General features: G+C 50.3%; 1 protein-coding gene across 1 annotated transcript; it reads right to left on the reverse strand.

Moving 5' to 3' along the window:
- On the reverse strand, positions 1-25,967 carry SPAG5 (sperm associated antigen 5; the record flags this gene model as incomplete). The annotated part of the gene is made up of 23 exons (XM_083481269.1): positions 1-183; positions 1,422-1,502; positions 1,627-1,701; positions 2,015-2,155; positions 2,593-2,673; positions 4,528-4,627; positions 6,171-6,294; positions 6,557-6,634; positions 7,371-7,479; positions 7,678-7,843; positions 7,981-8,114; positions 9,311-9,392; positions 10,249-10,384; positions 10,743-10,836; positions 11,891-11,992; positions 12,466-12,558; positions 13,511-13,630; positions 15,515-15,607; positions 15,871-15,963; positions 16,736-16,855; positions 20,245-20,437; positions 22,114-23,735; positions 25,680-25,967. 23 exons carry the CDS (start codon positions 25,965-25,967, stop codon positions 112-114), a joined length of 4,197 nt encoding a protein of 1,398 aa, XP_083337395.1. The 3' UTR covers positions 1-111.
- Positions 25,968-26,829: the final 862 nt, after the last annotated feature.

Below are 26,829 nucleotides of genomic sequence, written 5' to 3' on the forward strand. Positions count from 1 at the left end.
TCCTTGCAAAAGACGCACACACACACATTTATTTAAATACACACAGGCGGCCGGATCAGGCCGGCAAACAGCCCCTTTCTCTGTCCTATTCTCCCCAGCCCTCGTCCGGCTTCATCCGAGGAGGTCGAGAATTAAGCGCACTTCCGAGATGTGGGAAGCTTCAGCGGGAAGCGAAGACATCACCTGGAAGTTGGAGGGAAAAGAGGCATTGGGGAACGGAGGGGGATGGCAGCAGCTTCCTCGCCTTTTGAGATGGGGAGGGGGGTCTTTCCCAGCCCAAGCCGCGGATCAAGAGGACTAGCCCCTTAGGTCTAAGAAAGGGCGCTGCTTGTGGAAACCAGTCTGTCTCCCACCAGGGGTGGCCCAGCCTCATGCCACAAACCACCCAAGCAGAGCCCTTTTTAACCTCAAAGCCTCAATACCCTCCCGCCTTTTTATTCAATTTCTGCTGTGGTGGCAGTGCATGCGCAGGATAAATACAGTGGTACCTCGGGTTAAGTACTTAATTCGTTCTGGAGGTCTGTTCTTAACCTGAAACTGTTCTTAACCTGAAGCGCCACTTTAGCTAATGGGGCCTCCCGCTGCCGCCGGAGCACAATTTCTGTTCTCATCCTGAAGCAAAGGTCTTAATCCAAGGTAATATATCTGGGTTAGCGGAGTCTGTAACTTGAAGCGTATGTAACCCGAGGTACCATTGTATTACACATGTCAGTTGGGCAGCGGGTTGTGTTTCCCCCCTGCGCTGGAGGAGGGCTAGGAAGTTAGGATTTTCTTTCCATAAAAGTCATAAAGAGTTACTTTTGGGGGGAAGGAAGGGCCAGAGACGGAGAAAATCTTCCACCTGCACCCTCTTGCATGGGTAGGCAAACGAAGGCCCGGGGGCTGGATCCGGCCCAATCGCCTTCTAAATCCAGCCTGCAGACGGTCCAGGAATCAGCGTGTTTTTACATGAGTAGAATGTGTCCTTTTATTTAAAATGCATCTCTGGTTTATTTGTGGGGCATAGGAATTCGTCCCCCCCCCAAAAAAAAAATAGTCTGAGGGATATAGTCCCACAAGGTCTGAGGGACAGTGGACCGGCCCCCTGCTGAAAAAGTTTGCTGACCCCTGCTCTAATGCAACCAAGTTGGGGGGGGTGTAGATATCTGTGGCCCTCCAGATTTTCCTAGACTATAAGTCCCATCATCCCCCCTGTCCAAGATGGAGGACGGAGTCCCTTGGATATTTAAAAAAAGGGGGAGGGGGAAATCCCGAGGGAGGTGGGCAAAGGAAATCGAAGGTGCCCCAGACCCCCGGGGGATCGTGTCTCGCTTCCCAAGACCCCCAAATTGGGCCTCACTTCCTGAGACCCCCCGAGATCCGATCTGGCCTTCCAAGCCTCCCAGATACGGTCTCACATCCCAAGACCAATTGGGTCTCACCTCCTTTATCTTTGCCTCCGTCCTCTTGAGTGCCTTCACCTCCCGTTGAGCGTGGAGAAGATGCTCCTCCAGGTGCCTCACCTGGAAGCCAGGAGCAGAAAGAACGAGTTAGGGGGCTAAAAGAGCGAGGAGTTAGGGGGCTGGTCCATGCAAGGGCGGCCATTTCCCAGCCCTCCCCCCGAAGGCTCCTTTCCTGCATCCTCACCCGGCCTTGGTATCTCATCACGAGGTCCATGTTCTCGCTGTCCTGGCCAGCCAGAAGTTCCCTCAGCTTGGCAACCTAAGGGGACAAGAAGGCTCCGTCTTGAACCACAGGGCGGTGGTTTGGGGTCACCGTGGGATTGGGGGAGGGGGGAAGAGTTGAAACCCTTTACTGTTTCTGCAGGATCTGTTCCAAGAGACCCCACAAAAGACCCAAATGATTATTATTTTTCTCAGTGCAAAGAAAACCACCTGAAAATTCATTGAGTGCAAATAAATCTCTGGCCACGCAGGGATAGCCTGACGGCCGCAGTCCATGCGTAGATAACCTAGAGGATGGACTACTGCCGCTGCCCGGATCCTGACCCCAGTGACGCCACCCAGCCCCATACCTGCCGCTGCAGACACATCTTCTCCTGGACCCAATCCGCGCTGGACGGCTTCTGCTCCCTGAGCTCTTCCCACAGGGCTGACCTCTCCATCTCGCAGCTGCGGAGGTCAGATTTCAGCTGATCCAACTCCAGTTTTAGGATCTGGGGAAGGGAGAGGGAGATGGGAGGGGGGGCGTTTAGCAGCCACTCGGGGTTCAGCAACCCACCCCTTTGCAGGAGGCCGAAGGGTGAAGGCAGCACAGAACATCATGGCTGCTGCCCATGTTCCCACTTAAACCAGCCCCTCATTTCAGGCAATGAGGACTAGAGTCTTTGTGGTTCAGAGAAGTGGCTGCAGCTAAGTGGCAGAGCACCTGCTTGGCATGCAGAAGGCGCCAGGCTCAATTCCCCGGTGGCCTGGGGGAGACCCTCTTCCTGAAACCCCGGGGAGCGCTTGCTGCCAGCCAGGGGAGGCGGCATTGCAGTCTATGGACCAGGCACATATTAAGGCAGCTTCACCTGTGAGCTCCAGGACGTTCTCCTTCCTGGGGCACAGAGATCTCTGAGAATGCCAGAGGGCAGGGGGCCCTTGGACCTACCCGGATATCCGCACTCTGGTCATCCAGCTGCTGAAGCTTCCTGTCCTGCTGCCGGATAACTTCCTGAAGCTCCTTTTCGTCCTGAGAGAGAGAGAGAGAGAGAGAGAGCGTAAGAGGGCGGGGAGGGAGAAAGGCTTCACAGTGGTTTCGCCAAAGCCTGGCTAAGTTTCTAGTCCCTTGGACCCTGGGGGTGGGAAACAGGGTGGCAGATGCTGCCCAGGGAGAGGAAAGAGTTCGGACAACCTGTCCCACCTTCCGTGCTCCAAGCGTTCCTTATTTTCTTTCTTTTCTTTGCCAAATATTTTTACATTGCAAATTTAAATTCACGCATTAAACACCAACATCATCATTTAGGATTTCCCTGAATCCTTCGACTCTCCTCTGCCTTTCCATGGTTACCCTGATCATTCTTTTTTTCAATTGCTTCCCTTAATTTTCTCTGTTTTTAAAAATAAAAAATAATAATCCATTTTTACCCCAGTTTTTCGTACATTACAAGCATTACTCAAATCCTGCCAAAGTTTTGGTTGTTTTCAGTGTTCTCTTAAATGCATTGTAAATTTCCCCCATTTCCTTCTTAAAGTTGTTCTTCTCTTCTTGGTTTCTGATTAAAATAAAAGGTAAAGGTAAAGGTAAAGGTAAAGGGACCCCTGACCATTAGGTCCAGTCGTGACCGACTCTGGGGTTGCAGTGCTCAACTCGCTTCAATGGCCAAGGGAGCCAGCGTACAGCTTCTGGGTCATGTGGCCAGCATTACTGAGCCGCTTCTGGTGAACCAGAGCAGCGCACGGAAATGCCGTTTACCTTCCCGCCGGAGCGGTACCTATTTATCTACTTGCACTTTGACATGCTTTCGAACTGCTAGGTGGGCAGGAGCAGGGACCGAGCAACAGGAGCTCACCCCGTCACGGGGATTTGAACCGCCGACCTTCCTATAGGCGAGCCCTAGGCTCTGTCTTTTAACCCACAGCGCCACCCGCGTCCCTTCTGATTAAAATAAGTGCTCCTTATTTTCAGGCTATGTCCCTTATCCTGGAATCTATTTTGCGAAGGATTCAAACAAGAAGAAAGGGGATTCCTTTCGGAAGCCTAGGAAGAACTTTCTGACAGTAAAAGCTGTTTGACAGTCCTTGGGAAGGTGGTGGAATTTCCTGTCTTGTAAAGAGAGCTCGGGTGGCTATCTGCCAAAGATTCTGCAGCTGTGATTCCACTCCAGCGACATATCTCTATTTCCTCACATCCAGAAACGCAAGAAGGGCTTTTACTCTTGCTCGAAGCTCAGCCTTGCCCTCACTGGTTCTGGAAGGCTCCTGTAGAAGAGTCCCGTACACACAGAGACTTGGCGCCTGCCCATTAGGGCAAATAGACCCGAACAGATGTCCTTCTTATGTTGAGATTCGTAGAGACACCATTGATCCTTCGCTGAAGAGGCTCGCCAAACTTTCGGACAGGTCTAAACTTAATTCTCTCCTCTTAGGCAAAGATCACAAGACGACCTGGCTGGTAGCCAGATTCTGCGTCCAGATTTGTAGGCACAGGATAAAATAGCCTGCTAGGGAAATGCTGAAGTCTCCCTTTGGGGTGCCTCAGGGTCAATTTTTTAATGGTAGCCCAAATCTCAGCTGTACGGGTGTATGCATATATCTCAGTTTTAACTCATCAGCTATTGCTGCAATCTGCTCCGATTGTATATTTTATCTTTATGAACGCTGTTTTTATTGTGTTATGTTATGTGAGCTGGTCTTTGACCGTAATAAATTATCTACCTATCTATTCCACAGCGGCTTCAGAGACATGCAGGCTGATCGAGATGGAGGCTGGCTCCCTGGTTGCTGCAACGCCCTAGAAGCGGATCCCCAGCCGATCCATGCCCCAGATCCTCCGAGCCCTGCGGCTCCATCCTGACCCAGATCCCCCTCCTCCTGGCAACCTCACCTGCATCCTGTCGCGGAGAGTCTTGCTCAGCTGGGCGATGCTGGCGTCGCGGGAATCGACCTCTGCCTCCAGCTCCCTCTCCAGGCCCTGGAGCCGCAAACTGCAGGGGGGGGGGGGGAGAAGGGAGAGAGGCCCCCAAATTCAACTCTGCGTTGCCCAGTCTGGGGGAATAATCTGGATTGATCCTGCACGGCAAGGGGTTGGACTAGATGACCCCGGGGTGCCTTTCAACTCGACAGTTCTCCGATTCTAGGACTGCCCTTGAAAATGTATCTCATAATCTAAGAGCATCCAAACGGCAGAGCAAAAAGGACCTTTTAACAATATATACAACGCATGGTTTTATTTTTTGCACAAATATTGCGGCACAAGGTCACCCAGCACCTCCAGTATTCGCAAAAGCCTGGCCCATTTCAGACTAGGCAAAATGTTTCTTCTCAATAGTGATGGAATGCACAGGTGGGGAACACTCATTTTTTTGTGAGTCTTATATTACCTGTAAAGGGAACCTTTACACAGATTAATATATTATTATCCTGTTGTAGCTGCGCTGTGTCTTTTCTCCTCCCAGGCTGTGACGCTTAATGGTCTGATTTTTTTATTCTTTTTCACTTGGTGGAACGCTCTGGCCCAAGAGACCAGGGCCCTGCGGGACTTGACGTCTTTCCGCAGGGCCTGCAAGACAGCTGTTCCACCTGGCCTTTGGTTTGGACTCAGTCTGACCCTTATGTTGCCTTCCCCTTATGGTCTTGATCTATGGGCTACTTTTAAAATGAGGCTGCATTTTAAATTGCATTTTAACCTGTATTTTAAATTGGGTTTTTTTCCCTCCCCCCCATTATGTTTTTACTGTCATTTTACTGGTGTTAGCCACCCTGAGACGGGCTCTGGCTGGAGAGGGTGGGGTATAAATAAAATTTATTATTATTATTATTATTATTATTATTAGGCAATGAAGAAGCTAAGGGCACATTTCCAAAACACTCATAGAGTGGGCAAAGCAAGGGCCATGGTCCGGGGAGAGTCCCAGGGGCCAGGCGGAGAGGTCTGGGGGGCCGCATTCAGCCCACGGAGCCTGAGGCCCCCCCTCTCCAATGCTTCACGCGGGAATCCTGATTGCACCTTGAAAATATTCAAAGAATGGCTTTGACCTCTCTACGAGTGCTTTGGAAATTTGCCCTTAGCTTCTTCCTTGCCTGAAGGAAGGAGAAAGAGATTGGGGCCTGGATGGATTGTGGCCCCTGGAAGAGAAGGCCGCTGGAAACAAGTTCCTGCTCCTCTGCTGTACCCGATTCCCTTTATTTAAACTGGAGGTGCTGTTTCTTTTTAAAAATAAAACAAATTGATTTGTTAAGGAAAAATGTAAAAGAATAAAAAAGCCAGACCATTAGGTGTCACAGCCTGGGAGGAGAAAAGACACAGCGTAGCTTCAACAGGATAATAATATATTAATCCATGTAATGGCTCCCTTTACAGGTAATATAAGACTCACAAAAAAATAAGTGTTCCCCACCTGTGCATTCCTCACTATTGAGAAGTTGGAAGGGTCCTGTAGCCCAATCTCCTTCAATGCAGGAACCTCAGGTGGAGCGTCTTCAGCTCTGGGTTTCCCCAGCGCAAAGCAAGTCCCCAGACCCACTTACATTTCTGCCTGCAGGGTTTCCCTCTCCTCCTGGGCGGCCCTCTGCTGCTGCAAAGCCAGGAGGCGGAGCTGTTCTGAAACGGACAGCAAGTCTTGGACGTGGGTGGAGAGGTGATCTTGGAGCTCTGAGGACGAGACAGACCGTGAGACGGCTTCGTTTCGTTCATTTATTGCATTCCTGTCGCACCTTTTCCCTCCCAGGAACTCAAGGGGACGGACGTGGCTTTCCTCCCCGTCCCCGTCTAATCCCCACCAACAACCCTGCAAGGTGGGCAAGGCTGAGAGAGGCAGGGGGCTGCCCCCCCCCAGGGCACACCCAGTGGGGAGCTTTGTGGCCGAGCGGGGAATTCGAACCCTGGTCCCCTCTCAGGGCCGAGTCCTAGTTACCTGCCGGCTTGGGCGGACCTTCATGAACGGCTTTTGTGAAAGCGGTGCTCTCGCTCCAAATCCCGGGAGTTTCCACGTCTGAAAAAGAACAGGAGGCACAAAATTTGGAGGTGTGTGTGTGAAAACCTGCAATGCCCCCTTGAGTCAGAATTAAGAGGGAGGCTGCAATTGAGTGGCCTGGGGGCGGGGCTTGGACTATTGCAATGCGCTGTACGTGGGGCTACCTTTGAAGGCGACCCGGAAATTGCAACTAATCCAGAATGCGGCAGCTAGACTGGTGACTGGGAGCAGCCGCTGAGACCCCATAACACCGGCCTTGAAACACTGGCTCCCAGTACATTTCCAAGCACAGTTCAAAGTGTTGGTGCTGACCTTGAAAGCCCTAAACGGCCTCAAGTCCAGAATACCTGAAGGAGCGTCTCCACCTCCATCGTTCTGCCCGGACACTGAGGCCCAGCTCTGAGGGCCTTCTCGGTGGTGGCACCCGCCCTGTGGAACGCCCTCCCACCAGATGTCAAAGAGAACAACTACCAGACGTTTAGAAGACATCTGAAGGCAGCCCTGTTTAGGGAAGCTTTTAATGTTTAATAGGTTATTGTATTTTAGTGTTCTGTTGGAAGCCGCCCAGAGTGGCTGGGGAAACCCAGCCAGATTGGGGGGGGGGTATAAATATTATTATTATTATTATTATTATTATTATTATTACCACTTCCCCCCATGAGGGCTGGCAACATGACAAGGGGGGGTGCTTTCCGCTCCGGGTTTGTTTTCGGGGCCCCTCCCCCCCCTGAGATGGGCGAACAGAAACCCCCACCTCTCTCCGCCACTGCCTGCAAGATGCTGTCCACGAAGGAAGTCCCAAAGCGGTGGGGGGTGAGTCGCCTGGGGGTGCAGGGCCGCCTTCTGGGGGCCGTGTCGACCACCTGCAAAAGAGCAGAGCGTTGGGAGCGCCCCCACGAGACGACTCCGAAGGGGTTCTTCAGCTGCGATTCCCGCATTGCAGCGGGTTGAGCTGCATGACCTTTGGGGGTCCCTTGCCAACTCTACCATTCTGTGATTCCAAGACCCTTTCCCACAGGGGAGAGAGATGGCAGGGACCCCGTTGCACACGGCCGCCTCACCTCTCCCTGCAGCACCCGTTCGAGGAAACTGGCAATTTCCAGGAGTTGCGCCTGAGCGCCGTCCATCTCCTGCAAGGAGCAGGCGCAGGCCTCCATGCTGGATCGGGTCCTCTCCATTTCCACCTTTGCGCTCGCCAGCTCCTCACCGACAGCCTCTCGCTCCTGCCTTTTGGGGTGGGGTGGGGTGGGGGACAGGAGAAAGTCAGGACGATGCTGCTCCCAGTGCCACAAAAGAAGGGAGACCACCCCACCCGGACCCAGACCCACTTTTGGGTGGGGTCTCGGAGAGGAAGAGGCACTTACTGAAGGGCGCTGTGGGCACCCTTGAGGTCCTCCAGCTGGGCGCTGCGCTCCCACAGAGTCACAAGGGTAGCCTTCAGCTCCAACTCAGTCTCCGAGAGCTGGCGGCGGGCAATTTGGTTTTCCAGATCTATAAACTTTTAACATTTCGGCAGTTTGGTTAGGTTGGCTTATTTGCATTATTTTACGCCGATTTGTATTACTTTACACCAACATTTTAAAAAATGTTTCTGATTAAAATAAAAGGTAAAGGTAAAGGGACCCCTGCCCATTAGGTCCAGTCGTGGCCGACTGGGGTTGCGGCGCTCATCTCGCTTTACAGGCCAAGGGAGCCGGCATACAGCTTCTGGGTCATGTGGCCAGCATGACGAAGCCGCTTCTGGCGAACCAGAGCAGCACACGGAAACGCCGTTTACCTTCCCGCCGGAGCAGTACCTATTTATCTACTTGCACTTTGACATGCTTTCGAACTGCTAGGTGGGCAGGAGCAGGGACCAAGCAACGGGAGCTCACCCCGTCGCTGGGATTCAAACCGCCGACCTTCTGATCAGTAAGCCCTAGGCTCTGCGGTTTAACCCACAGCGCCACCCGCGTCCCTTAGAGGTTAAAACCAGCACCTTAAACCTGCTCCTGTGCTCCACCGGGAGCCAGTGCAGCTGGTATAGTACCGGATGAATGTGATCCCGCAGCGAGGACCCCGTAAGGAGTCTCGCCGCGGCATTCTGCACCCGCTGGAGTTTCTGGGTCAGCTTCAAGGGCAGCCCCACGTAGAGTGAGTTACAATAATCAAGTCTGGGAAGATCTGGAATCAGCATGATGAACTGTTTCAAAAGGACTAGAGCAAATTTATATTCTATGTGAAAGAAAATGGTAAACAGTTGAAAACGTTTGTAGGTTTGAGTTGTAATGTGAAAATGAGCTGATTTACAAATAAGAAGGTGAATGTTAAAAGAGAGATATAAGGTAAAAAAGTGGTAATAGAAATGTGAAGACATTGGTAAAGTTGTGCAGAAGTCAGTTAGAGGGACGGAAGGAGGTTCATGCTTTATGTAAGCAATGTCTTCAGTTATGGATTTCTGATATGAAAATGTAATGAAACATGGAAAACGTAATAAAAATCATGTTAATAATAATAATAATACAATAATCAAGTCTGGAGGTGACCGCCGCGTGGATCAGTGGCTAGGTCAGGGGACCAAACCTGGGGCATTTTGCACGCTGAGCAGGCACCCTGCTGCCAAGCTGCGGCTCTCGCACCTGGGCCCCCGCTCCCCTTCCCCACCCGCCCCAGACCTGCGCCCCTCGCTGCTCCAGGAGCCGCCCCTCTCCGTACCTCCCGGCACTCGGCCGTCTCGCGAGCTTCCCGCTGGGCTTCGTCGCGCTCCTGCTCTGCCCTCGCCTTCTCCACGGACAGCCTGCGTCACACGGAACAGGGTTAGCGGGAGCCTGGGAACTGTAGCTTGCTGAGGGCGCTGAGCGCCGTTAGGAGGCTCCCACCTCCCGGAGCTAGAATTTCCAGAGAGGCTGAACCATTGGTCCCTCTCTGGAGACCGTAGCTCTGGAAGGGGGACGCTCGAGGGGGCCTTTAAACTACAGTTCCCAGGATTCAGGGACGACAGCATGACTGCGTAAAGTGAAGTCATAGTGCTTCAGGCGTCTGGTGTGAATGTGGCTCTGGGGGGGGGTCCAGGGTGTTGGACCAGCAGTGGGGAGACCCGGGTTCAAATCTGCACCCTACTATTACATTTGCTTACATTTCAGTAGCTTCAAGCTTGAGCTCAGCTAAATAATAATAATAATAATAATAATAATAATAATAATAATAATAATAATAATTTATTATTTATACCCCGCCCATCTGGCAAAGGCCATGCCAGAACTATATATTGGATATATCTTTTTTTTAAATTTCTATTCACTAAATTTATACATTGCCTGTGGTGGTCACGTGGGATTACTATGAGGAATTATGAAAATATGGAGCAAGCCATTGTGTCCGCGATGAAAGCATTGCGTTGACTGGGCTTGACAATAATTCCTGATCAAATCCCACCAGCCTCCGCATCTCTGCCATTTTCTCTACAGCTGACAGGCACACATCAGCGTTCTAAAACACAGACCAGTTGCTTCACCAGGCATCCTGGGCCATAAGATAGGAGGCAACTTTGATGTAGTTTGTTAATCTTAGGGCCAGGAAACAGAGTTTCACATGGAACTACATTTCCCAGAGTTCCCTGGGAAGGAGCCTCGAATCTGAGCATCAAGACTCACCGCGCTGCTTCCTCTTCCAGCTTCAGGATCATGTCCTGCTTCTCTGAGAGCTGACGGGAGAGGATCTCCTTCTCCTCCTGCAGCCGATCGCGCTGGCTCTCGGCTGCGGTCCCCTTCTGCCTCGCAGCCTCCAGTTCTGAAGGAAAAACGGGGTCAAGACTGGGTTAGAAACTCAGGTACAGGGAAGTTTTTCATGTGCGACATTTTAATGTATTTTTAATCTTTGTTGGAAGCTGCCCAGAGTGGCTGGGGAAACCCAACTTCAGAGTCGCAAATATTTCAGTTCCTCTTTCCTTGGCTTTGGAGAATTTTTCGGGTGTTTTATGCAACATACGGAAAGTTAAAATTTAAAAACTTTTCTTTTACCCCACGGCTAAAGGATCTTGAGAGTTTTAGGACAAAACCAGAGGAAGGTTAATGCGTCTCCAAAAGTCCTGGACTCAAAAGGCGATGCTTCCCACCCATCCCAGGCGAGAGATACATGGTCGATTCACCTGTCTGCAGGTGAATCTTGGCTGCAGTCAGCTCATTTCCCCGTCCCAAGGCTTCGACCAGCTCCTGTGTTGCGTTCTCCAGCTTCCTGCACACCTGCAGGCAGCAAGGGATTAAGAAGGGTTAAGTCTGAAATAAATAAATTAAGGTCTTATATGTTTATAATAAATGTTCATAAATGTACCAAGCAAACACGTACATAAATATATAAACTACATATCTGAAGCAGCACAGGAAAGCAGTCCTGGAGCCATTTTGGCTCCCAGACTGACCAAATGTTTTCTCTGCAAGGTCAAAGGAAAATGGAAAAGCCTCCCCATTGTCTCTTCATTCACAAAACCTGTCTTAAGGGTATATCTGTGTATGAATTGGACGTGAGCCTGTCACCTGGCTCAGGAACTAAGTATTTATCATTACAAAAGACTGGCCAGGCTCCCCAGGTATCCAATCAAGTGAGCATTAACAGGTAACCTGCCAGACAGGAGGTAAACAATGACAGGAGGTAAACAACATACTCAGATTTCTCTTGAGCTACACCCCTTTCTGTGACGTAGGTATGAGGTTTCTGGGGGTGGTCTTGGACTCCAAGGCGGGCAATTAAAAATGTGTATATAAGGGCAGGGTTAGGGTTAGGGTTAGGGTTACGAGCTGCTTTGCTTCTCAATATTTTCTGTTTGGCCTCTGTTATTTTCTCCGACCGATGGAGAACCTACAAAGGACTCTATAAGGGCTCTTGTGTCCCCCAGAAGGGAATAAGGGCAGATTTTCGTTTATTACAAGTCCATGAACGGCAGCGAGGCAGAACATGTTCGCAAACACCAACATAGAAATATTGTCAGAAGGACTGGTCTTGTCTCAAACAGCCGTTGGGACTGAGGGGAGAACAGCGCCAAAATCTCACACCACTCGCCCCGGAACGGAGCTATAGTGGGGGAAACGACACAATGAGTTATTATGGAGACATGGTGGAACCTCCAGGTTCAGAGGCAGTCTACCCCAGAACACCGGGAATCAGGGAAATGGAGGGAAAGAGCAAGAGTCTTTGGCGCAAAGGGAGAAACAGGACTGGATTTGGGGATGGGGGCCCGATCCAGCCCTTTTAGACACCCCCCTCCTCCCTGGTCCAGTGCCCCCCCAAGAGAAGACTTGCCTCGTGGTGCTGGGAGAGCTCCTGCTGGGCTGCCCTCATCTTCTGGACCATCTGCCCCATTGTGACTCGGAATCGGCCCGCCAGGGTCCTCATGGCCTCATACTGGAGAGAAAGAGAGAGAGATTTAGTCCCCCCGCCGGACAAGCCTGGCAAAGGCCTCGGTCCAGTAGACCTGAAGGAGCGTCTCCACCCCCATCATTCAGCCCGGACACTGAGATCCAGCGCCGAGGGCCTTCTGGTGGTTCCCTCATTGCGAGAAGTGAGGCTACAGGGAACCAGACAGAGGGCCTTCTCGGTAGTGGCACCCGCCCAGTGGAACACCCTCCCATCAGATGTCAAGGAAAAAAGCAGCTATCTTCTCTTTAAAAGACATCTGAAGGCAGCCCTGTTTAGGGAAGTTTTAAATATTTAATGCTGTATTGTTTTTAACACTCGATTGGGAGCCACCAGAGTGGCTGAGGAAACTCAGCCAGATGGGCAGGGTATAAATTAATTATTATTATTATTATTATTATTATTATTATTATTAACATTATTAAGGGAGCTGGGGAGGCCAGGAGTGAATCAGGACTCACGTCGCGCTGCATCTTCGCCCAGTTGCTCTGCAGGGCTGTCGCGAGGCAGGCTTCCTCCGCCAGGTGTTTGGCGTAGCCGCCCGAGAGATCAGACTGCAGAAACGAAAAACGGGGAAAGTGTGCGGATGAAAGAGAGGAGCTTCCTTCTGGGCTCGCGGCAGAGCCGGAAAGGGGTCCGAAAAGGGCAGCCGGAAGGAGCGCCACGGAGAAAGGGGCTTTCGCGTTTAGAGGAGAGTAGAAGACAACACGATTGAAGTTTATTACAATTCAGTGGCAAGAGAAATGGATGAACTACGCAGAACTGGCTAAACTGACATACAAACTGAGAGATCAGGACACCTGTGATTTTAAAGAAGAATGGAAACTTTTCACATATTACCGGTACTTAAAAAAAAACAAAAAACGAACTGGACTCCTTGGCAGGTTTTGAATATACATACACAAATGTATTGATTGTTAACATAGTAGATAGATAATATAAGGATTTATACAATTTTACAGTATGCAGAGAACAATACGAGTTGAGAAATCAGAGAGAGGAGCTGAGGGAAGTCTGGGAGTTTTGATGGGGAGGTGGGGAGGGGGGAATGATGAATACGAGATGTTTTCATATTTTGTTATGTTGAAATTGTTAATATTTTTTTTTTAAAAAAGTAGTTTATTACGATTATGCACAGAGTGGAGAGGGAGGACGAGGGAAAGTTTTTGTCCTTCTCTCGTAACCCTGGGAGTCACGGGCATCCAATGAGGCTGAACACTGGAAGATCCCAGACAGATTTTTAAAAGTCCTTCATCACACAGCGCAGGGTTAAACTACGGAACTCCTTGCCACAAGAGGCAGGGAGGATGCTCTTTTTGAACTGTGTCCTATACATCCGTCCCTGTCAAAACCAGCAGAAGGCCGCAGGTTCAAACACGCAGACTCCGCAAAAGGCGCAGTACCCACTTTTTGAAAATTAAAACCCATTTGCAGGCGATTGGAAAGATCTGAGACCCTGGACCCCAGAGGTTGGGGCCAGGCCCCGGTGCCTCCTTCCCCGCTCACCTGGAGTGCATTGGCCTCCGCCAGCAGGGTGCGGAGATGCCGCCGGGACCCGCAGTCCTGCTCCAGCTGCCCAATGCGTTGGGTGGCGTGATTCCGGAACAACTCCAGAACGTGGTCTGCCTGCAAGGAGCGAACGGAGGTGGAAGAGGGATCACACAGGGAGCTTTTCAGTCAGAGGATTCGCACACCCAACCCTTCCCCCTCTGCATACTGAGCTCGATGCACTGGTGGTCTGAACCATAATCAGGGAATTATGGTGCCCCATGCTTCCCCCACAAACAGAACAGAAAAGCTGGCAGGGCTCATCCACCCACCTGCATCTTCCTCTGTGCTCAAGAGATCTGTGACATCGAAAAGCTTGCCTCTTTTTTTTTAACCTACCCTGAGCTAAACAGTCTTTATAGAAAATAGTAACACCTCTTTTAAAAAACAAGGTGTTTTTTTAAAAAAATAATTGTAAATTTTATCTACAACATAACATAAACCCCCCACCCCCCCAATACAGAAATACAATAAGCATAGCATACAACAATGCAAACAACGAAATAAAAGACTTCCTTTATCCTGTATCTGGCCTCCTTATTTACTTCTTATAAGCTGTTTCCTTTATGAATAATTATTAAGATTTTTCTAGTTATAACTTAAATATCCACAAAGTCTCCTGCAGACATGAATCAAAACAAGTCCAGGTATGTATTTTAGGGCCCTGTTTTGCCAAGTATTCTCTGCATTTTCCCCATGCTTTTTGAAACTCTTGTCTAGTGTGGTCTCTAATTGTATTTTGCATCTCTTACAGGCATAGGCAAACTCGGCCCTCCAGATGTTTTGGGACTACAACTCCCATCATCCCTAGCTAGCGAGACCAGTGGTCAAGGATGGTGGGAGTTGTAGTCCCCAAACATCTGGAGGGCCGAGTTTGCCTATGCCTGGTCTATTACTCTGCAAGCCTATGTTCCTGTTTCAGTCCCTAAGAGGTGTTTGACAGCGGAAGGGACTCTCCTCACCTGGGGGCTTTTAAGCAGAGTTTGGATGGCCATCTGTCACGGATGTTGAGATTTCTGCATTGCAGGGGGCTGGACGAGACCCTCAGGCATCCTGGCCACCTCTGCAATTCTAGGATCACCATACCTGCCTTGCCCCACCTTGTAGTCTCTGCTTCTCAATTTGTATTGTATTATTTTATGTACTGTGGGCTTGCCGTTGTTTTATTGATTGTAGTTTAGAAATTATTTATTGTAACTGTTGAGTGGATTTCTGTTTAACTTTTATATGTTATTATTATTTAATACTGTTCTAATGATTGCTGAATGTTACTTTTTTGATGTAGGTTGCCTATTTTAAAGTTTTATTCTCACATTTTTGTATTGCATTAGATTGTCATAAGTTGTACATTTTTCATTTCTTCAGCTTGTAAACCGCCTTGAGTATTGTAAGATAGAAAGACAGCATAGAAATTAAAAAATTAAATTAAAAAAATGATGATGATACCCACCCAAGTATTTTCCCCCAGAAAGAACCTGACCTTGGGGTAACTTGAAGGAGTTTTTAATGGTTTGGATTTTCACTTATGCAAATATTGCTGTTGTTATTTTAACCTACAACTCTGCGCAGTGGGACCTCGGGTTAAGTACTTAATTCGTTCCGGAGGTCCGTCCTTAACCTGAAACTGTTCTTAACCTGAAGTACCACTTTAGCTAATGGGGCCTCCTGCTGCAGCACGATTTCTGTTCTCATCCTGAAGTGAAGTTCTTAACCTGAAGCACTATTTCTGGGTTAGCGGAGTCTGTAACGCGAAGCGTATGTAACCCGAGGTACCACTGTATTGCTTTGCTACGTGGTTTTCTGGTGCCTACGTGTTCTTGTATAATAAAATAAACAAACGAAGGTTGGACAGGCCCCCTGTCAGGGAACATCCATCCGGCGGGACTCCTGCATTGTAAGGGGTCAGAATAGATGACCCCTGGGGTTCTCGTTCCAACTCTATGGTTCTGCGATTCTACGCACCGCCTCCTTGTCTCTCAGGGTCTTCTTCCTTTCGTCCTCAATCCGGCTCCACTTCTCCCGGATGCGAGAGATCAGGTCGCTCAACTGCTTTTGCTGCAAGAGAGAGAGAGAAATCATAATAAATAACAGCAATAATAATTTTTTATTTATACCCCGCCCTTCCCGGTTCAAAAACCGGGCTCAGGGCGGCTAACAACAAATTTAAAACACTTAATCATAAAAGCAGCATAAAACACAGTATAAAAACATGAATAACAATAAAATTTGAAGGTCAGGGACCCTCCTGCCGGGGGGTGGGAGGGAGAAACAGACTCTGTGCCCCCTCCTCCCCACCCAGCCCATCGCCTGGGCCTCACCTGCTGGCTGAGGGAGCGACGGTCGTCCTGAAGGCGTTGGAAGGAGGCTTCGGCCGTCTCTCGGAGAAACGTGGAATCCAAAAGGCATCCTCTCTGCAGGCAGAACGGGAGCCGGATCAAAAGACACGGCTTACGAGGAACAGCCTGGTGCAGTGGTTAGAGCATTGGACTGGAACCCAGGAGAGAGCAGGGTTCAAATCCCCCGCACTCCTTCGAGCGGTTCCCTCGCTGCGAGAAGCCAAGTTACAAGGAACCAGGCAGAGGGCCTTCTCGGTAGTGGCGCCCTCCCTGTGGAACACCCTCCCACCAGATGTCAAACAACAACTACCAGACTTTTAGAAGACATCTGAAGGCAGCCCTGTTTAGGGAAGCTTTTAATGCTTAAAAGACTATTGTATTTTATTATTCTGTTGGAAGCCGCCCAGAGTGGCTGGGGAAACCACAAATAATAAATAATAATTATTATTACTATTACTATTACTATTATTATTATTACTTGGCCATGGAGCTCTCCCTGGGTGTTCCTGGGCCAGTCCTCCTTGCCTCCTCCTGGCCCCAACTAGCTCACAGGGTTCGTTGTGGGGATAAAATGAGCAGGGCGAGGAGAACCACACCTGCCCCCCTTGAGGAAAAGGTGGGACTTAAATGCAACAAGTTGAATAAATCAGCAGTCAAACCCCTCAAGCGGAAGACCTTGCTGCCATCGGCATCACTGCTCAAAGATAAATTTCCAGCACTTCAGGGTGGGAAACCAGCCTCAAAGGTGGTGCCAGGGGTGAGGGGCACCTGTAACCCTCCGGACACCACCGGACTCTGTCTCCCCTCACCCCTATTTGCATGCCCAGCAACCAACCAACTAACCCACCATCTCCTCTGTGGCTGTGGCCAGCCTCTCCACCAGAGCACGCTGGTTCTTCAGAGTCTTTTGAAGGGGGTCGTGTCTCTTCCAGAGGACCTCGTACATCTCGCGGTACAGCTGCACCTCCTGGGAAATGCAACAATTATTACTAATAGTAGCAGCAGCAGCAGCACACAAACTGCTTCCAATAGAAAAATAGAATCACAGAGCTGGAAGGGAACCCCAAAGGTCATCCAGACCAACCCCTGCTGCCAGGCAGGAACCACAACTAAAGCATCCCTGACAGATGGCCACCCCACCTCTGCTTAAAAATCTCTAAGGAAGGAGAGCCCACCATCTTCAGAAGGAGACCGCTCCACCATCGAACGGCTCTTACTGCCAGAAAGCTCTTCCTGGTGTCTAGTTTTTTAAGCAAGGGAGTAGATGGCCAGTTGTCGGAGATCCTTCAGCTGAAATTCCTGCATTGTGTGTGGGGGGGGTCAGACTAGATTTTCTCTGGGGGTCCCTGCGAAGCCCACTATTCTTTGTACAGTGGAACCTCGGTAGCCGAACGTAATCCATTCCGGAAGACCGTTTGACTTCCGAAATGTTTAACAGCCGAGGCTCGACGGACAGCCCCGCAAAATCCATTGAGGAAATGGAGAAGCTGTTTGACTTCTGAGGCGCGTTTGAGAAACAGTTTCTATCCAAATGCGATTTCGGTTTTAAACGCAGTGTAGGTAGTCTCTATGTGAGTACAGTATATTGAATTCAATTATGGGGTATCAGAGTTTTTAGGGGCTAACCAGGCTGGGATAGTTGGGATAGCAAGCTTGTTGAGTTGTCAATGTCTGGTGTAGATTTTTCAGTTTCGTTGTTCTGTATGGGACAATGACAATAAAGATGATCGTATCGTATTGAAAGTGGAAGCAATTACAGTGGCACCTTAGGTTACATATGCTTCAGGTTACATATGCTTCAGGTTACAGACTCCGCTAACCCAGAAATATCACCTCGGGTTAACAACTTTGCTTCAGGATGAGAACAGAAATCGTGCTCCGGAGGCGCGGCAGCAGCAGGAGGCCCAATTAGCTAAAGTGGTGCTTCAGGTTAAGAACAGTTTCAGGTTAAGAACGGACCTCCGGAACGAATTAAGTACTTAACCTGAGGTACCACTGTACTTCTGGGCTTTTGGCGTTCAAAGACCAAAACGTTTGGCTTCTGAGACGCTCAAAAACTACGGTTCCACTGTATGGTACTAATTTTAGGAGTTCTAGAAGAGAGTGCAGTTCTTCAGACCTCAAAGTCCACTCTCCCAGCGTGGATTTCCCTTTCCCTCGCTCGCCAGATCCCCCAAACACAGGCGCTGCCCACAAAACACACACGCACACACACACACCCCGTCCCCGGCAGAGAGACAAAGCCGGGGTCAGCCCCTGCTGTCCATGTGCAGCCGTGCAAGGCTTAACGCCCGCTGGCACGCTGCAGGAATCCGCTGCCGAGAGAGAGAGAACGTGGCTTGGCCACGTGAGGAACCCAGTGGCGTGAGGATGACCTGGCCGGCCAGCTGGTTTCAGCCCTGAACGGCTGGACCATCTTTGTGCAACGCTGGAAGCAGCGTGGCGCAGTGGTTAGAGTGCCGGACTAGGACCTGGGAGAGAGCAGGATTCAAATCCTCCCACTCGGCCACAAAGCTATATTAAAATAAGGAAAATTCTCAGGGATGATTCACACCCTGGCCGGCACTTTCTTGATCTCCTGCCCTCGGGCAGAAGATATAGAAGCCTGATTAGTGGCACCAACAGGGTGAAGAACAGCTTCTATCCGGGGGCTGTTAGGCTGCCGAATGAAAAGATGAAAACAACAGGGCAACTGACTTTCGGGTTTGGTGGGTGTGCGTCAGAAAACGAGGGGAATTAAGACTAAGAGAGCTGAGTGGGGGGGACTCGTGTAATCTCACTGTATGCAAGTTGTACAAGGGACAATAAAGTCTTTCAATTTCAGTAAAGTCTTTCAATTGATAAATAATTAATTATTATTTATAAATATATTATTTATATCCCGCCCATCTGGCTGGGTTTCCCCAGCCACTCTGGGCGGCTCACAGTATATATAAAAACATAATAAAACATCAAACATTAAAAAACAGAATCTTATACAGACGATAGATAAACCACTAAATTAAGGTTACCAGACGTCCCCATTTCCTGGGGACAGTCCCTGGATTTACAAACCAGTCCCCATAACAAAATCCATTGAAGTTGAAAAGTGTCCCTGGATTCATTGAAAAAAATCTGGCAAATTTACAATAAATCATCAGAACATAAATAAATAAATAAATAAATAAATATTTATTTATTATACTCGAACTAGTCACTGCCTCTCAATCTAATCTACCTTGCAGGGTTGTTGTGGTGATTACATGGGGGGGACCACGTACCCCCCCCTTGCGCTCCTTGGAGAAAAAAGGTGGACTATAAATCCGCTCTGCACTGACCCAGCAGAAGCCTCCCTCATTTCAGTTGTTAATAATAATAATAAATTTTTATTTATACCCCGCCCTCCCCAGCCAAGACCAGTTGTGGCCTCCCTTGCCGGGTGATGGCGAGATCTCACAAAACTTGTGCAGATATCCGTGGCTGGATGAGGCCTCCTCCTTCTCTACCCGGGTCTCTTCCCTGCCAGTGTTAGAAACTGGGACAGAAAAACTAGGAGCAAATGGCTCCTGGGACCTGGATTGTGGGTGCCAAAACAGAACGTCTAGTCGCCATTTTTTTTGGGGGGGGGGAGTCAGCAACATTTTTTATTTATCATTTTGATAAGCATGAGTTAATATGCAATTCACGTAAGTGACACATTGTTAATATCACATTTCTAGCAGAAATTGTTAATAGAGTGGTACCTTGGGATGCGAACGGGGTCCGTTCTGGAGCCCCGTTCGCATCCTGAATAGAACGTAAGATGCGACAGCGCGTCTGCGCAGGTCGCGTTTTGCTGCTTCTGCACATGATGTCATTTTGAGCCTCTGTGCATGCACGAGCGGTGAAACCTGGAAGTAACGTGCTCCATTACATCCGGGTTGCCACGGAGCACAACCTGAAAGCGCTCAACTTGAAGCACATTCAACCCCAGGTAGACTGTACATGTTTAATTTGGTGTTGGCAATAAAAATATTGGTACCATACTTTTCCAAACACTCTACTCTTTCTTGATTCAGGTCGGTAGGCGTGTTGGTCTGATGCAGTCAATATATATAAAAAAATTGTCCAGTAGCACCTGAGAGACCAACTAAGTTTGTTCTTGGTATAAGCTTTCGTGTGCACACTGGGCAATTTTTAAATTTTTTATCTACTCTTTCTTGTTAAATTCCTTGGCCTATTGTCTATCCTTAACTTTGAGGCTTCAAAGCACCTACATTTCAGGAATCCTGGAGTGTCAAGCCAGGCGCAAAAAAACGAGGCGCTCGCAAATGGAGAATCTTTGGGCGCCGAATGCGCCTGGTGCCCTGCTGATTTCGAACCCTGTTCCCTGCTTACCTGGCTGGGCTCAGAGATGGGGGTCTGGGTGGCTGCGTCCCTTTGATCCGCCGGTCCCACGCAGGCAGGCAACCTCTGGGAGTTCAGGCAGTCCCGGATCTCCCGGGAAAGGGCTTCCACAACGATCTGGGAGCTGGCCAGGTGCTCCTCTAGCTCTGCCCGAGACAGGCTGCGCAGCTGGTCCGGAGACAAGCTAGGAGGAAACAGCAAAGAGGCCACCTGTGGTTTGCCACATTGCAGGGGGCTGGACTAGAGGACCCTCAAGGGCCCTTCCAACTCTAGGATTTGGAGTCCCTGCTTTGCATGCAGGTCCTGGGTTCAAATCCCGACATTGCCAGGGCTAGCTGGGGGAACAGTCCAAGTCGGGGTGGCGTGGGGGGAATAAAAACCACAACAGCCTCCTGTGTGCTGGGGAAGAGGTGCAGCCAGGTGGCTGAACACCTGCTTGGCATGCAGAAGGGCACTGGGCTTGGTTCTCCCGCTTGGAAGGTGCCTGAGATCCTGGGGAGCTGCTGCTGGTCAGAGGAGGCCATGCTGAGCTCGGCGGACTAACGCAGCCTGGCATTTATGGCAGCTTGCAACATATGCCACATAATCCCCCTTCCGTATTTGTACGGACCTGACAGTTTAGTGCGGAGAACCTCCCTGCCTACTGGTATTAAGCAGGTGACTTCCCCGTCCTGTTCAATGCCTCTTAAGGCATTTGTGGTGAGACGAGCCTGGCTAAAGACTGAGAAAAGTCAAGGTGAACTTTAACCTGTTTCAGGATTTTTTTAGTTTTGCTGATTTCCTCCAATAATTTTATTGTCTCATCTTTTCGTAAACTGCTTTGAGGGTGGTAGTTGTTGTTTTTATATTCAAACAGTGGGAAAAAGAATAAGAATTATTTCATACATTTTTTAAAGACTTCTGTCTTTACCCCGTCCTGCTTTTAAGAAAAAAATACATGTGTCCCTATCTCTGCCCCCAGAGGCAGAAGTGACGACTCTGTGGACCTCTTCCATCCCCTTCAAGGCCCAATCCCAGGGCAGCTGTTTACCAGCTCCACCTGGTATGCAGGCTGAGACCCTATCTGCCTGCGGACTGCCTCGCCAGAGTGGTGCATGCTCTGGTTATCTCCCGCTTGGACTACTGCAATGCGCTCTCTGTGGGGCTACCTTTGAAGGTGACCCGCAAACTACAACTAATCCAGAATGCGGCAGCCAGACTGGTGACTGGGAGTGGCCGCTGAGACCATATAACACCGGTCTTGAAAGACCTACATTGGCTCCCAGTACGTTTCCGAGCACAATTCAAAGTGTTGGTGCTGACCTTGAAAGCCCTAAATGGCCTTGGCCCAGTAGACCTGAAGGAGCGTCTCCACCTCCATCGTTCTGCCCAGACACTGAGGTCCAGTGCCGAGGGTTTTTTTGGCTTCACTGCGAGAAGCGAGGTTACAGGGAACCAGGCAGAGGGCCTTCTCGGTAGTGGCGCCCACCCTGTGGAATGCCCTCCTAGCAGATGTCAAAGAGAAAAATAACTAACAAAATTTTAGAAGATATCTGAAGGCAGCCCTGTGTTTAATAGGTTATTGCATTTTAGTGTTTTGTTGAAAGCTGCCGAGAGTGGCTGGGGAAACCCAGCCAGATGGGTGGGGTATAAATAATAATAATAATAATAATAATAATAATAATAATAATAATTAGTGCCTAGCCTCTCTCTTTGCAAAGAGGAGGGGCTAAGGGGTCCCCTTCACAGGTGCTCTTTCTGCCCCCCCCCCATCTAAGCCAGACCTTCGAGACCTGGACGCAGCGGCTGGATGGAGCAGACAGACACCAACGGAGGGTCTCAGTCCCCAGAGAAGAGCTGGGTCTTAGGCGCTCTACTTACTGCCACAGCAGGGAGTCTGTTTCTGCTGTGCTGTCCTTGGTCAAAGTCCTCTCCTCCAGGGAGGTGTTGACACCCGTCTCCAGGAGGCTCAGAGGCGACATCCAGGTTGCCGCCGAAACCAGAGAAACAGCCGCCTTCCTCCGCTGCCACAGGACAGAAGCCGTATTCATTGGGGATGTGCGGAGTCCTGTCTCCAGGATGTTCAGAGGGAGGATCTGGGAAGCTGCAGGCGACACAAAGGCCGAAACGATGTCATTATCCCTCTCTTGTTCCTGGTCCTCCGAGGAGACATTTGGTCCAGCCTCCAGGAGCCTCAAAGGAGAGACTGAAGCGAGGCTGTTGTCCTCCTCCTGTTCTTGGACAGAAGCCTTGTCCTCCGAGGATGCCTTTGGTCCAGCCTCCGGGAGACTCAGTGGAGGGACTGAAATAAGACCATTGTCCTTCTCAGAATGCAGGATGGAACTCTTGTCCTCTGAAGACACATCTGAGTCGGCCTCCAGGAGCCTTGAGGGGGACGTCCAGGTCACTTCAGGCATCACAGAAACTGAAGCGAGGCCACTGTCCTTCTGCTGTTGCTGGACGGAAGCCTTGTCCTCCGAGGATGCATTTGGTCCAGCCTCCGGGAGACTCAGCTGGGGGACTGAAATAAGACTATTGTCCTTCTCAGAATGCAGGATGGAACCCTTGTCCTCTGAAGACACATCTGAGTCGGCCTCCAGGAGCCTCGAGGGCGACGCCCAAGTCATTTCAGGAACCGCAGAGACTGAAATGATGCCATTATCCCTCTCCTGTTTGTGGACAGAAGCCTTGTCCTCTGGGCATTCATTTGGTCTGACCTCCGGGAGAGTCAAGGGAGAGACTGAAGCGAGGCCGTTGTTCTTTTCCTCTTGCTGGACAGAAGCCTCGTCCTGCAAAGATGCTTTTGGTCCAGCCTCCGGGAGCCTCAGCTGGGGGACTGAAATAAGACCACTGTCCTTCTCAGGATGCAGGTCAGAGCCCTCATCCTCTGAGCGTGCATCTGGGCCGGCCTCCAGGAGCCTCAAGGGGGACATCCAGGTCCCTTCAGGCATCACAGAAACTGAAGCGAGGCCACTGTCCTTCTGCTGTTGCTGGACAGATGCCTTATCCTCCCAGGATGCACTTGGTCCAGCCTCAGGGAGACTCAGTTGGGGATGCAGGTCAGAACTCTTGTCCTGCAAAGATGGATTGGGTCTGGCCTCCAGGAGCCTCGAGGGGGACGCCCAAGTCATTTCAGGAACCAATGGGGAGACTGAAATGATGCCATTCTGCTTCTCCTGTTTGTGGACAGAAGTCTTGTCCTCTGAGCATGCATTTGGTCTGACCTCCAGGAGCCTCGAGGGGGAGACTGAGGTGAGGCCCTTGCCCTTCTCCGCTTGCTGGATGGAAGCCTTCTCCTCCAAGGATGCATTTGGACCAGCCTCTAGGAGGCTCCGAGGGGACCTCCCGGTTCCTGCAGAGCCTGGGGCAACGCTCTTCCCATCTTGCAAGGCAGGGAAGGGGAGACTTTCTCTTTTGGGGGTTGCCAAAGGCAGGTTTGGCTCGGCCATCTCCTGTGGGTGGCTGTCTCGGAGTGAGTCGCCAGGCAGCCGTTCCTGGCTGGGCTGCAGAAGCAAAAAAACCAACACAGGCTCATAGGATGTTGCAGAAATGTGAGAGCTGGGTTCAAATTCTGACTCAGCCGGGATGTTCACAGCAGAGGGGAAACGGAGGCAACTGCTCTCTCTCAGCCTTCCCTACCACACAGGGTTGTGTGAAGCTGAAATAGTTTGCGGTGGGGGGGATCAAAATGCAATAAAAATAAATAAAACAGGTCCTTTTCGACTGGGGCACCACCACAATGCCATTCCAGGAGGTGGTGATAAAATGCTAAACTTCTTGGACTGATTTTTATGATTCTGTTTCACTATTGAGAAAACAGTCCTCAGAGAGCAGCCTTGATTTCACTCGTTTCTTAGTGACTTTTATTTTGTTAGGGCTGCCATTTTCCCGGACACTACTGGGATTTCAAAGGTGGAATTGACGTCCAGGGGTTTTCCTTTCAAAAAGCTCAGCAATGTTGGGGTTTTCCTTAAAAAAGCTCAACAACTTTTGCGGTGTCCTGGTTTTTACTTTTTGAAACATGGCAACCCTCATTCCGTTTATTCATTACATTTGCATTGGGCCTTTTCCTTCCAGGAGCTCAAGGTGGCGTCCCTGGTTCTCCCCCTCCTCATTTAATCCCCACAACAACCCTGCGAGGCAGGCTAGGCTGAGAGAAGGCAAGGACTGGCCCAAGGCCACCCCCAGCGAACTCCCTGGTCTCCCCCCCTATGCTCAAACCCCTACCCCCCCCCCACTGGTCCTCTTGGTAAGCTGCCTTGGCCAGCAGGAGGGCTTGTCAAAGACAAAGGCAGGCCAGGCCATTTGCTTCGACTTATTATTACGGTATGTCTGTGCTGTGGGGGAGCTTCTGGGAAGGCCGATTTAGAGGAAGCCAAGAGTAAGGCCTACGTGCCTATGGCTGGATGACCTTTGGGAGTCCTTCTTCCGAGGTGCCCTCCATCCATAGCTGCCAGCTTTTCCCTTTTCTTGCGAGGTATCCTATTCAGAATAAGGGAATTTTCCCTTTAAAAAATGGAAAAGTTGACAGCTCTGCCTCCATCCATTACTAGCGGCTTGGCTGCTCAATATTCTCTGGTTGGCCTCTGTTATTTTCTCCTACCGATAGAAAACCTACCTAAGGACCCCATACTGGCTCTTGGATAAGGATAAAGGAGCAGATGTTTCTTATAACACCAGGAAACCCAGGAACTTGTCAATCTCCCTACTGTATCCCTCGATGGGTGTACATACAGTGGTGGGAAAGGGAGGTTGGGGCAAACCTGGCAAGTCGCTTTCCGCCAGAAAACCCCTCCCTGTTTGTGACACATCTATGATGATGGACGCATGACGCTTCACGAAAGCTGTTTATGGGGGAAAGGGGAAACTTATATAAAAGTAAGAGAATCCTTTGGTTCGGGGCTTCTTCCTGCTTCTTCTATGGGGTGGGTGGAAGTCCTGTTGCTGAAATCTTGGAAGTGAGTCTTTTAATAATAAAAAATAATAATAAATTTTATTTAAACCCCACCCTCCCCGGCCAGAGCCGGGTTCAGGGCGGCTAACACCAATAAAATCACAGTAAAAACATAAGGGGGGCGGGGGGAGAACCAATTTAAAATACAGGTTAAAATGCAATTTAAAATGCAGCCTCATTTTAAAAGGAGCCAATAGATCAAGAACAGAAGGGTCAGGCTGAGTCCAAGCCAAAGGCCAGGCGGAACAGCTCTGTCTTGCAGGCCCTGCGGGAAGAGGTCAAGTCCCGCCGGCGGGGGAGGGAGCAGGGGAGGAGAGTGGGGCGCAGTGGTTGGAGTCCTGGACGGGACCTGGGTTCAAATCCCCCCCCGGCCCCCCAGGAAGCTCCCTCGGAGCTGAGTCTCCTCTCCCCGCCCCCCACCCAAGGCCTCAAGCCCCCTTCCCGGGCGCCGGCATGGGGCGCAACCCCCCCCCCCATAAACCCCGGGACTCACCGGCTCCACGGCGCCCCGCGGGGGAAACCCGGCGCCCTCGCTTTTTTGAATGAAACCGCCGAGTGACGCCACCGAGGAGGCGGGGCCAAGAGGGGAGGGTGAGTGGGCGGGGCCCCAGCTCGGCCCCGCCCCCCGCGCGCAAGCGCTTCTGCAAAAGGTTTCCAGCTCCGCTGCTGCTGCTGCTGCCGCGGGCGGAAGATGCTCTGCAGGGCGCAATTGGCAGCCGAGCCGAGTCGGCTCTTGCACAAATGCAACTCGAGCTGCATGAACGAAGAATCGCACTTTCATTTCCGGAATGTGTAGAAAACAGAGAGAACAATTCCCTCCCTGGGGAACGCCCTCCCACCAGGTGTCAAAGAGAAAAACAACCACCAAACCTTCAGAAGACATCGGAAAGGCGGCCCTGTAGCTGGAAGTTTTCGATGTTTGACCAGGGGGAGGCAAACTAAGGCCCGGAGCCGAATCCGGCCCAATCGCCTTCTCAAGCCGGATCCTGGGCGGTCCAGGAATCAGTGTGTTTTTACATGAGATAAATGTCTCCTTTTATTTAAAATGCATCTCTGGGTTATTTGTGGGGCATAGGAATTTGTTCTTTTTTCCCCCCAAGATATATTCATTCATTTTCCCCCTCCAAAATATAGTCTGCCCCCCCCAAGGTCTGAGGGATGGTGGACTGACCCCCTGCTGAAAAAGTTTGCTGACCCCTGTGTTTGACTTTTATGTTTTTACATGTGTTGGAAGCGACCCAGAGTGGCTGGGGAAACCCAGCCAAGAGGGGCGGGGTATAATCAATCAATTAATGGGCGGGGTATAACCAATTAATCCAGGATTGCCATATTTCAGAAAGTGAAAATCCAGACAGAAAAGGTGTTAGCTTTTCTAGGCAAAGGTGTTCTTCTTTCTTTTTGGGGGTGTGTGAAGAAAAGCTGTTGAGCTTTCCTGCAAAAAAACTGTTGAGGGGCTTTTTAGGGTTTCCCCACATCCAAACATTAATAGGATTCCAGCCCAGACAAAGTTCCTGGGAATTCCGGACGTACGCCAGCCCTAATTGTGCGCCAGCTGCTCTGGGTGCCTTTTTGGGGGTACAACCCCCCAAATGCATGAATGTGCTTTTTCTTGCTTGTGTTTTTCCCCTTTGGGCTCCTTTGGG

This window comes from Podarcis liolepis (genome assembly GCF_965112155.1).
Source record: "Podarcis liolepis genome assembly, chromosome: 16".
In the NCBI taxonomy this organism is placed as follows: Eukaryota; Metazoa; Chordata; class Lepidosauria; order Squamata; family Lacertidae; genus Podarcis; species Podarcis liolepis.